Raw genomic sequence first — 12,499 nt, forward strand, 5'->3', positions numbered from 1 at the left:
GGATGGGCAGGCGTGGGGGGGGGGGGGCGGGGGTGAGAGAACACACAGTGAACGTAAAAGCGCAGGCCCTAGGAGACAGTTTTGTTGGTTTTTTTTTTTTTTTTTTACCGTGTATTTATTTTTGAGACCGAGAGAGACAGAGCATGAATGGGGGAGGGTCAGAGAGAGGGAGACACAGAATCTGAAACAGGCTCCAGGCTCTGAGCTGTCAGCACAGAGCCTGACGCGGGGCTCGAACTCACGGACCGTGAGATGATGACCTGAGCCAAAGTCGGCCACTTAACCGGCTGAGCCACCCAGGCGCCCCCCTAGGAGACAGTTTTTTTTTTTTTTTTTTTAATTTTTTTTTCAACGTTTATTTATTTTTGGGACAGAGAGAGACAGAGCATGAACGGGGAAGGGGCAGAGAGAGAGAGGGAGACACAGAATCGGAAACAGGCTCCAGGCTCTGAGCCATCAGCCCAGAGCCTGACGCGGGGCTCGAACTCACGGACCGCGAGATCGTGACCTGGCTGAAGTCGGACGCTTAACCGACTGCGCCACCCAGGCGCCCCTAGGAGACAGTTTTAAACAGTGTGAGAGATTTGCGCTTGTTCAGTTGTTGATGGGACGAATCTGAAAGGGACGGTGGCTGCACAGACAGAACAGGTGAGTGGCCACTCAGGGTCCAGGGAGTCGGGTAAGAGAGCTCAGGACTCTGGCAGAAGGACCCAAGAGAAGGAACCTTTGCCATCAGATCAGGGTTGGGGACACAGATGCGGTGCTGGAAGGTGACTGGTTTCTACTGTCTCTGTGGAGGAGGAAGGTGGGCCATCTGCCCAGAGACAAGGCCGGGGGTGGGAGAGAGGTAGTATTTAAAATGGTGAAGTGGTCTTCCCAACCTTGGTGGGGGGGCTGCAGGGTGCTGGGTAGGGAGAACAAATGGCCGGCTGGGCAAAGACAAGCTGAGGCCAGCTGCACTGGTGAGTGTGCACGTCTGGCAGCAGGGATCACCGCTCAAGGCCGGCTTCCCCAGCTTTGCTCCAGGCTGTGGAGGTGGGGGAGGGTGCCTCCAGGCCGGAGGCTGCTGGGATTCCTCCAGGGCTGGGGGGCTGCCAGCCAGGGCGGGACTATAGGACAGGCGGCCAAGAGAGCTGCGGATGCTGGCAGAAAAGTACTCAAATGATGGACCAGGGAACCTCAGCTGGGGAGGGAGGAAAACGAAGACAGAAGGGGCAGCAGGAGAGGAAGCAAGGCCCAGCGTCCTGCTGAGTCCGGAACCAACGTCCCTCAAGGGACTGAGAGTGGGCTGGAGTGCCTGAAGGCTGTGGGTAGAGAGGGGGTGCCTGACTCAGCGATTTCGGGGTGGAATAGTTCCAGTAGTGACATGGCCTTGGGTAGCCATCAGTGGGGGTGGCTGAAGTGGAGAGCAGAGGAGCGGGTCACTGAAGATGACGAGGTCATGGAACGAGCAGCCACAGGCTCAGACAGGCTGACACGTGGCTGCTGAGCTCTTCCTGAGTGAGGGCAGGAGTGAGGAGCTGGGAAGACTAAGCCACAATCACCCATGAATGGAAGGGGCGGGGAAGTGACAGCCTGCCACAGGATAGTGCTTGGCTGCTTTAAGCACGCTTGGTGCTTGCAGCCAACCTCCAGCAAAGAGCTGGCGGTTATGCAGCCTCAGTCACGCTCAGAGCCCTCTCCAGTTTCATGGCCTGGCAGGCTGAGACGAAGCCTCTAAGGGCACCAAGAAAGGCCAGGAGCTAGCTGCACAGGCAGGTGGCCAAGTGGACAGTGAGATGGATGACAACTGCCCTCTGACCACTGGCATGGGTCAGGCCTCCTCTGGTCTGCCTGGCTGGCAAGGCCAGAACATTCACCAGGAAGCTGAGAGAGGCTTGTGCAAATAAGGTGAAGGCTGGGCTCTGGCAATAAATTTGTTGCTTCCTGGTATGTCCCCGGCTCTGGCCTTGAGGCAAGGGATACACAGGCCCAGGCCAGGAGCTAACACATGGGATACTTCGGTGTGACCCCCATCTCAGCAGCACAAGACATGCCCCATCTCTGGCCTCCTGCCCCAGCAGGACTATGTAGTCTATACCTTGACCAGAGCCAAGGAGGTGTAATTACAGGCCCAGCCAAGACAGCAGGGAGGCCCCCAGAAAGGAGGCCTGTAGCCAGGAAAGAGACTGCTTCCCAGCCTGGGTAAGTTCCCTGAGCCCTTCAGGGGTCCCAGCCTGTGGCCTCTACCCAAGGATGGATCCCTTCTGGCTGCAGACTCCACTTGAGCAAGTGGATCTTAAGTAAGTGGCTGCTGCTTGTTGGGGGTGGGAATCAGGACAGGCAGGAAGCACCCTAGTGGGGCAGGTGTGCCAGTTTTCCAGGAGGAGGGTGGGAGCACCGAAATCAGGGAATGATAAAGGCGCAACAGTACCCAAAAGTACCCAGTATCCGGAAACACTTCCCCACAACACACACTCACACACCACTAATGCAGAGCACATTCATTTAAGTTAGCCACTGATCACACCTCTGGGGCCATCTCTTTGTTAACCAGGCCCTGGCTAATGGCTCCTGGTCTATCCAGGCAGAGACGGCCTATCTCCCTGTTTCCACAGGCATACCTGGCAAGCAGAGGCTGCCTCATCCAAGTGCCCTCCCCTAGCCTGTAGGGTCCTTTCTTCTGCTCAGGTCCTCCAGGAGCTTAGTGGAGGCAGGACTACACCCAAGGGTTAGACAACGGGGAAGCTGGGCAGCCATGGTCATAAACATGTGGGCTTGGTCCAGAATTGGGAAAGGCAGCCAGGTGTTCAGCCTTCCCCACTTCTCCCTGAGACCCAGGGCCATGGACAGAGAAGATGGAGAATGGCCTCAGCCCAGACAGGCCCAGAGGGCCTGAATGGTCCATTCCAAGAACTTGGCTCTTCAGAGCTCTGCCATCCCCTGACCTCTGACCCCAGTCTGGGAAGTCAGGACCTAGTGAGCATTCAGTGTGGATGCTGCAGGGTGAGTGAGGCAAAGTGCTCCCATCATCCTTGGTCTCCTCACCCCAATCTCTGTAATACCAAGGGTGCAGGGAAAGGGGCTTCATCCAATATTACAGTGTGGAATCCACAGCAATGAAGTGGCTGGTGGTGGCTTGGAGGCCCAGGGCTGTTGAATAACCAGCTCAGCTACACAGCCCAGGAAGACTCTGTGGGCAACTGGCCTAAGCGCATGCTGGCCCAGAGACAGGAGGAGCAGCTATCCTGCCCAGTGGGAGGCGAAGGCACTATAGGGCACACTTACGTAATGAAGTCCAGGAAGCTGGCGAGTGGCTCATAGGCGTGGTTCCTCATGTGGCGGAACTCCACCACCATCTTCTCTTTGAGCCGGTCATCAATAACTGACACTGTTAGCGGCGATGCCTCATTGGCCAGGAAGTTGCCATAGTCAGTACTCTGCAGGTGCAGCTTCAGGTCTGAAACCCAAGGCAGGGGCGTGGGGAGTATGAGGGCTAGCCACACTGAACCTCCCCAGGACCCCAAAACCCCATCCACACCCAACTCCGAGCCCCAGCTTCTCTGCCGTTGTGTCCTGCTGCTACCCTGCCCTGCTGTCCCCACCTTCACCTCCCTGTTGGCTCAGGGCCTACTCCAGGGCAGTCAGACCAAGGCCCTAGAGATATCCCAGACTCTTGGGCCATTAGCCAGTACACTGGGCCCCAGAGTCCAAGCACAAGTAGAACAAAATGTTCCTCCAAATGACAAGAAGGCCTGGGAAACCCCAACCCAAGGTGCCATTCACCACCACCTTTGAGGCCCTTCTGCATGGCAGATTCTGGTATGGCTCCAACCTAGAGTAGAGTAAGACCTGGGCCCTACACTCCATAGCTGCAGGGTTAGAAGGGCAAGCCCACACACTCTAGGCATAAATGATGCAAATGAAATAAAGAAGAGGCCACAAGTGCGAGTAAGGTGGAGAGGACACCAAGACGGGACCGAGAGGAGGAGAGAGCATGCCAGGCTGGGCCACATCAAAGGGCAGGGACAGGAACATACAAAGGTAACAGCCAGCAGGATGGCCTGAGTGACAAGTGGCCTGGAGGACAAATGAGTGACATGAGGGGGAGATGAGGCTGGGAAAGGAGACAGCCACTGTACAAGTGGCTGGAGGCAGACAGGCTGATCCTCTGGGCTCTTCTGAGCAATTAGGGATGGGGCAAGGGAAAAGGGAGAAGAGGACAAAGAAGGGCCTGGGTGGGCAGGACAGGTGAGACCCAGTGAGATCAGGGCAACAACCTAACAGCTGCCTGGCTTTTGCCCTTGTCTCCCACCCCCGAGGTTATTCTCCAACCAGCAGCCAGAGCTATCTTAAAACACAAGGCAGAGCATATCAGTCATCTATACATCCTCATCTCAGGGCCTTCCCTGTCCCTCTGCCTAGAAAGGGGTGATCTCTCCTCACACGTCCCCTCTTCAGAGACCTCTCCCACAGCCCCATCACCCTGTCCCTTCACTTGTGCCTCCTTTCTTTGTTAATACTTACTCCACCTGTCACAGGACACATAAGCTCCATGATGGCAGGGATTTGGGGTCACTGCAGGACCCTAGAGCCTAGAACAGAGTATGTTCTGGTACGTTTTCATGCTCATTAAATATTTGGAGAATGGACAGAAGTCTGGGAAGAGTGTTGGTGAAGACAGCAGGGGGGTTTACTCCTGGATTTGGAAATGGGGGACACTGTAGCAGTGATGGCAGTACCAAGGACAGTGGCTGGGAAGGTACCCATGTGTGCGTGCACATGTGTGTGTGAAGGCCCAACAACCAAGGCCAGCTTCTGCTGTAAGGGACTGCATGCTTTATGTCCCCTGGGGAGGTTGCCCAGGGAAGGACAGAAAGGGTCACATTTGTGAACTTCTCCACAAGCCCCCCTGATCAAGCCTTCCGACATGTCTGTGGGCCTGGAGGGCCTTGCTACCTTGGGCTGCTGAGAAGGAAGGGACGGTGTGGCACATAATCCCCAGCGAAGCCCCTACTCCTGCAATCCCAGCAGGAGAATGTTCCCAACCTGGAGTTAGGAGTGCTAAAGGAGAGATGGAAGAATATGTGAAAGGGAGAGGTGAGAGGGAGGGAGGAGTCGGCATGCCCCTGGGTTAGATGCCTTCTGCCTGCAGCTCTGGGTGGCACCCAGGTGGCAGGCAACACTCATGTCCTCTGTAGCTCTCGGGCCCTCACAGAGTGAACTGTAACCTCCTGAGGCCTGTAGAAGGCCTTCACCATCTGCTGCTTTTGCCACCGTCCTCCCACTCACACCCACTTCTCTCCACGGCCACCTAAAAGTGGGACAGAGCCGAGGGTGAGGTGGGGCAGGGAGAAGCCACCAGCCCCCTGCTTCACCCCCCATGAACTTGCTGCCTTTTTGACAAGGAAGTGTTCACACCCCTATGTCCTCAACCCATGCCATCTGCCACGAGTCCCTGGCCTAGGTTCCATCCTCACCATGGTCTGGCCAAAGTCCACCTATACTTAGAATAAGGCCTGGGTAAGAGAAGGTGTTCTGCTCAGTAGTACTCAAGTTGTTGCAATATTTCATTACCCCCTTGGTCGTCAGAGAAAAATTCTTAACCACAACTGATAGTCATAACTGATGGTTGTGTAATGGTACCTCACCTTGTATTCTACATCTAGTAATGGGCTTTATGTGCTAGATTTTAATATCCTCGACCCTGGGAAAATGCACAATTCTTTTGAACAGAAACATGGTTTATCTGCACACAACTGATCAGTTCTGAGAGATCATTAATGTTCTCCAAGTGGTTTTCGTGGGTGTGAGAGTGAGAATATGAATCGATCCCTCTTCTTATAGTATTGAAATTAATCCCACTTAGTTTATCAAGTCACATTCATGCCCTGATTTTATACACTTGTATCTATCAAACATGATGATACTTGAAAAACAAAGTGGGCAAGGGGTTCTGGCCAGGGCACAGCAGGTGCCCAAATCCCCACTAGGGGAAGCTGCGGAGCGGACAGCAGCTGGAAGCCGGGGCTGAAATGTGGTGTTCTGGGTCAGACCGTCTAGCACAGCAGCTGCCAGGCCAAACCTGTTCGTTTATCCTCAACAACTGCAGCCAGCAGAGAACCCATCTCAGGCGATAAGACTCCTTCCTCTGCAGCTCACAGCTGGGCCTGGGGGCCAGGCCAGATGTGCAGGCCAAAAACCAGAGCAAAACCCAGTCCCCATGCCAGGGACCCTCAAGTCAATGACCCACTATTCTCTGGGATATCGAGTCCACGCCGTGGGTCCCCACCCAGGCCCCTGCCTCCTACCCTCCAAAGGATCTTTGCATCACACTGCTGGAGGCTTCCCTGAACGCTGTCCCCTACCACCCTGGCCTCAGCTCTCCAGAAGTGGGCCCAGCCTCGCCTTTCTCTACAGGGCTTCTCTTCACTGGGAAGGTGTGCCCAGCAACTGCCCCACTGCCAAGTACCCTCTCCCCTCTCCAGCTCCCATGGACTCTCCATGCAATACACTGGTCAAGTGGGAGTCAGCACCCCAACACTGGGGGGAGAAGCCCAGACCCATTCTAACTGGAAACAAATGGGTCCCTGCTACGTACTCAGCCCCCTGCCAGGAGCAACCTGTGTGTCTGACCTCTCAGCCATGCCCATTTCAGATTTAGAAAAGAGCAACCAAGGGGAACACAAAACTTGCCTAGAGTCCCAGTCAGGTGTATAGAGGGGCTGGGATGTGGATCAAGCCTGGTGGTTTCTGTCATCTCCAACTCTGGCCTCCTCTCCTCCCCTACCATCTTTGACCACATCCTCCCAAGGCCCTTGGCCCAGTTATGGACCCAGCTTCCTAGACAGACTCTAGTCCTAGAAGAGTGGGCAGGTTGCAGAGGAGTGAGAGAAGCCAGGATATGTCCCTTACATGACCTGGAGACAGCCTGGACACTCACTGTCCACCTGACGTCATGACTCAGGGACAAGCACCTCTGGTATGACTTGTGGCAACAGCTATTCTTAGAGAAGCCAGGAACACGTGCATGCGAATGAGAGGAGCAAAGCTGGAGGTGGGCTCTTCTTTGCACACCCCCACCCCACTTTGCATGCATGGGGCTTAGCACAGGCCTTAAAGCAAACACCCCTGTGCCTTGGCTGCTGCATTCTGCTGACGCTGCATCTGGGGAAGCCACGGCTCCCAGCAGTGCTGGAACACAGACGGGTGGGTGGTTTCTGCTGGCGTTTGTGAGATCAGAGCAAACCCGGGAGACTCTACCCAGAATCCTGCCCAAAGCCCAAGGAGTCTTCCTTACCAGGAAACTCATTTTTAAAAGCCCCCAGGGATGATGTCAAAGGGCCGTTCCAGACCACTTTCCCTGGCCAAGCCCTGTGTCTCCCTGTGACCCAGGGAGAGGGGACAGCCTGTCAGCCAAGAAGGCGACTTGGAGGCAGGCAGGCTAGCCGATCTCTCTGTTTGGACCACATAGGGTTTCTGAACCAGCTCTGACCCTGTTCAAGAAACCTGGCGCCCAGAACCAGTTACTGGCAGCCCCAAGCCCTTTAGACAGTCCTCAGAGCTGGGACAAGGCCTGCTAGAACCCCACCACCACCAGCAGCTTCCTGCTCTCTCTCTGAGGGATGCAGAGAAGGGGGTGTGACTGGGGGTGGGATATGAACACAGGAGGAGAAGCCTGGAACTTGTTGAGAGCTTCGTGGGAGACCAGGCCACCCAGCCCTGGCCAAGGCCCCAAGGGCAGCCAAGGACGCCAGGGGCTCTGGGAAGGCAGGAGCTAGTTCTGCTCTGCGCCCTGAGCTGAGCAGCCTAACAGCCTCAATGACAGCCCCTGAGAGCTTCAGACGTGCCTGGGCTGAGGCATGAGCAGTGTTCTGGTTAGCACACACTCAGGGGACCGCTCTAGTCTACCCACAAGCCCAGCTGTCTACCCCAAATCCTCCCATCCGTGGCCCGGCACCAGGAATGTCTGGCCAGCTTGGGAGCTTTCATAGCAAAAAACTTCCTCGGAGGCTGATTTCTCATGTCCAAGAAGATACTGCCGCTATTAGGAAGTTCTCTCTGTAGTCTGACCTAAACCCCTCCTCAAAGGAAGCCCACCAACTTGGTTTCCCAGTGCCTCTAGCCTCCCCTGAGGGCCTTGGGTTTGCTTCTCAGCACGCCTCACCCCACCCAGGACCTTCCCATACCTCCTCTGCTTCCCAGGGTCACCTGTCTGATCTTACCAGGACTCTCCCCACAACTCTTATCTTCCGGCGCCATCCAGGCTTCCTCACCACCATGACACCCTTTTGCTGGCCTCCTGCCCCACATGTTGACTCCCTGCTCCCAAGTCAATTCTCACACCAGCACTAGAGTGAAGTCATCCAACTCCCAGCATGTTGTCACCTTTACCCAGCGGCCTCTGTGGCCTCAGAGCTAGAGCCCTGCCTCCTCCCCACAGCCTGTGAGGTCCCATGCCCTCAACCCTAGCACCACCTCAGCCTCAGCCCTCGACTCTCTGCTCCACTGGTCCCATGCTTTGAGTAGGGTGACCTGTCTATGATCTCTGCCCCAAACAAGTGTTTCAGGGAAGTCTACAGGATGCCCTAGGGAAAAGCCCCTGAAGTACAGGAAATAGAGCTGATTCCTCAGGCCCAGTTAGAGAGGCCTCTGCCCTCCCTCCTCCACAGGGTGTCCCTGTCAGCCTTGAGGTTGCCTGTGTCCGAGACCATTGCCCTGGCTTCAGCAGGGTCCAGCTGAGCAATCTGAGGGCTCCTGGGCTGCAGCTCCACACCCATCCAGCATGGCTGTTCCCTCAGGGCTCATGGGACGCACCACAATCAAACTGGCTCCATAGTTTCCCTGTCCTTCCACCCCTTGCCTGTTCCTCAGTCTACGTCTTTAAGGCCAGAACCTCTCAGCAGCAGAGTCCTGGCCCCAGATGGCACCTCTGATTACCACCCAACCCCTGATTAGCAAGAAGGCATGGGGACCGCTAGCCTGATCAGCAGCACTCTCTTCTCTGTGTGGGCCAAAGTGTGGGCTTGGCAGCCAGTCCCAGCCAGGCCTGGAGAGGTGGCAGCTGGGCAGCCCTATTCCCCATCCACTTCCTGAAACCCTTCCCAGATCCTGCCAGCCCTGAAAGTGATCTTTCAGCCCCTCCAGGACTCCCAGGGACAGGCAGCACATGGCCTCTCCAGCCCCCAAGCCTCTACAGTACCCCCCCAAGGGCTCCAGGAAGGCAGGAAGGGAGGGTCTTGGCCCATGCCAGGGGTTGGTCCCACATTGCCCCAGGGGCCCAGCAGGCACAGAGGCAGCTCCTGGCACAGTACACTAGGCGGGGCGGCCCCCTGCTCTAGACTCACCCACGGCCTCATGGCCCACGGAGGGGCCCTGCTGGCCAGCTGGCCACGGCATAGTGTGAGAGGACAGTGTGTTCCCAGACTTCACTTCTGCTTTTCCAGAGGTCACTCAACGATGCTCTCCTGGGGAGCTCAGGGGTTTTCAGGAATTGAGGACCGCTGAGTAAAACCAGATGTGCAAATATGCTCCCTAGAGCCCAGCATGCCCACCCTGCCACTCCCTTCTAGGGTGATGGAGCCTCAGAGATTGTTCTACCACTCCCCTCTGTCCAGGTGAGGGGTCTACTTTGAAGAGACTGAACGTGGGTCCTACCTCCAATGCTTGCTCTGCACCAAAGGCTCCCTAAGGCTGCAACTTCCAAGGCTCAAAGCAGGCAAACTCAGACAGATGGACAGATGTGGATAGATGGCCAGGCTGGTGGCCCAATGGAGCCACAGCCCCGCCTCAGCAAATGTGCTATGCCTGAGTCTCCTCCCCAGGCTCTAGGGGTGGGTGAGACCTCTTCTTCATATCAGCTCCAAAGCAGATGTGTGCACTGGCTGGCTGGCTCTTCAGAGTCAGAGCATCACAGCTGGAACTCCCAACATGGAAACCATTAACCCTGAGTTTACCTGGGGCCTGCAGCATAAACTAAGCATCCTTTTCGCCCCCAGACCTCTGCCAGGGTCTGTCACAGGCCCCCCGCAAACTTCACATAACATCAGCTGATTAGTCCTGAGTTCCAACACGTCCTATCAAATGTCTATTCTTCCTCTGCTCCCTCAGGTGCTGCCTGCCATTCCCCATCCAGACATCCCGAAGCCTGTCACTGTCCACCTCCCCACCAACTGACGTGTCCATAGTCTCTTGCTCACCAGTACAGGTCTACCCATTATCCAGCAGCTGGTGCATGCCACAGCCCCTGCCCCCTGTGCCCCCTCTGCAGCCTAATTTTGTCAGATCACTGGTTTTAAGACATCGCTCCTTAGGTGGCTGAGTGGGGTAGGGGAGTGAGAACCTGGGCTTTGGAGCTACAGTGACCTGGCTTCAAATCCTGTTTTGCAGCTTGGCTCTGAGCAGCTTGTGGATCCCACTGGATCCAGGCTCTTGGCTGGTCACCTGGTGAAAGGCTATGCAGTGCCAGCCTTCCAGGGCACCCGTGACAGACACCGAACAGAGGGAGTATTAGAACTGAGCACAGAATACCATACTCCATCTCTCCTGGCAGAGAGGATCCCACCCAGAGCTTCCCAACCACGACCCTCAGCCCCAGTCAGGTGGTATGTGTTCTCGTCTCCAGCCTACTGCTCAGGCTGTCCTATTCAATACTCCACAGAATGCCGCTGCCCTTCCTCTTCCTGGTTTGTCCCAATCCTTCCCCTCTGGCATGTTCTCCTCCCCACTGTAAAGGTTGTGGGGGGTCTTGTGCAGCATGGGCATGCAAACACACAGGTCCTGTTCTGCTGAAGGAGCAACAGAGCTGACTCAAAATGTGGGACTCCTGTCCCCAAGCTCAGGTCTCACCTCACCTACCAGCAAGATCACATAGAGTTCTGGGCAGCCCCATGGATGTGGACAGAGGCTAGGACCCAACTCTGCACCATCCACCACACCCTGAGCTGCTGCCCTGAGGGCCTTGTGAGCAGGCAGGAGGTGGCGCAGCCAAGGGCAGCTCCTGCTCCGTGGGAAGCCCCCAGGCTGGCGGGCCAGCAGTCTCGGGAAGAACCTGGAGTCCGCTGCTGGCATGGCCACATGCAAGTTACTGAGTTTCAGCTGGCGTGAAGCAGAGCCCCTGCAGGGAAAGGACAGTGAGTTCTCCTTCCTCGGTCCCTGGACCAGCCTTTTGTTTCATGCTGGAGGCCTTTCAGAGAGGTGAGGCTTTCACGGAGGGGGATGGGACTGATCCACAGAGGTGGTCCAGCTGACACTAGGGACCCGTGGCACTACTTGCCAGCATATCAGATACAGGGATCAAATGAGAGTGTCACTCCCCATGTCCAGGAGGCAGCAGGATGTCCGACCCAGGTTTACCACCCTCCTCTCTGCTCTAAGACAGGTGGCAGGTGGTGGTAGAGCCACATTTAATTACACTTAAGTTCTTAGGAACACCTTGTCCTTGAGGTGAGAGAATGAAAGCATCCCTCACATCCCATGAGGAAGTCCACCTATCCGACAGTCAGGAGGGTGCCAGGCAGGCGATAGCCCCACGTGCCAAAGGGAGGGGCAAAACTGGTTATTGCTGCACCCAGGGCAAGTTCCAAGTAACTCTCCTCTGAGCGGAGATCCGCCTGGATATCCCCTCACCAGAACATCCCCACCCAGGCCCTAAGGCTCCATTGGGACTGGCATGTCCCAGGAGACACAGGGCTTGGAAGGCAGCTTGCCTGTGTTCCCCTGCCACAGCCCAGCCTGAGAACCAAGCGGCCCAGCCTCGCCCTGGGAGGTGGGGGCCACACCTCTGCGGCTGCCCTGCACTTTGACCTTGAGCAAGCTCTTCCCCAGGCTTGCCACCACAGTTGTAGAACCTGCAGGTGGCAGTGGATCTGGGCCTGCAAGGAAGAGCTTCTTTTCATTTTACCAAAGATGTTAGGTTTGCTTGGGTGTGAGTGAGAGAGGTAAAGTGGTCCGGCATGGCCAGGGGCCAGGCAGCCCAGAGAGGGCCAGCTGTGGCACTGAGCTTGCTCAAAAGCCGGCCCATGCCCATGTCTGGTTCCCAGGGCCCACTGGCCTGTACTGCCTGAGTGATCCTGTCAGCCTTTGATGCTGGGCTTCTGTTCTACAAGCATAGGCCTCTGGAGGAAGGATGCTAAGAAAAGCTGAGACTCACTCGGATGGGGGAAGGGCAGGTTTAGGGCCCCCAGTGGCTACTGTTCACAGTGAGATTAAGTCAGGTCAGGCTGCAGTATCCTGCCAGCTCCGCGGTGCTTAGAGCCAAAGCTATGGAAATAGTCGTTTTGCTGAGACTTAGGCCCTACGGATGGGCTCACTGGATCAAACCTCATTTGGGGCCATAAGCCATGCTGCTCTTAGCACAAAGTTGCATTTACTGCAGCTCATAGAAACTGGAAACAGCCCAGGCCAGAAGCAGAGTTGACCCATTTTATACCCATGACCAGCAGAGCCAAGAAGCTTAGGCCAGGCAGGAAGTGGCAGGAGCAGTAAGCATCCAGGCTGGTCCTGGATAGCACCCTCACAC

The 12,499-nt window shown here is 56.2% G+C and overlaps 1 protein-coding gene across 1 annotated transcript in view; it reads right to left on the reverse strand.

The window, feature by feature from the left end:
* Positions 1-12,499, reverse strand: part of ATP6V0D1 (ATPase H+ transporting V0 subunit d1) — a 39,323-nt gene that overhangs the window by 11,762 nt on the left and 15,062 nt on the right. The window contains exon 2 of the mRNA XM_043599513.1: positions 3,268-3,439. Within this exon, the coding sequence (XP_043455448.1) occupies positions 3,268-3,439 (172 nt within the window). The remainder of the gene's footprint in view (positions 1-3,267; positions 3,440-12,499) is intronic.

This window comes from Prionailurus bengalensis, chromosome E2 (genome assembly GCF_016509475.1).
Source record: "Prionailurus bengalensis isolate Pbe53 chromosome E2, Fcat_Pben_1.1_paternal_pri, whole genome shotgun sequence".
NCBI classification, from domain to species: Eukaryota; Metazoa; Chordata; class Mammalia; order Carnivora; family Felidae; genus Prionailurus; species Prionailurus bengalensis.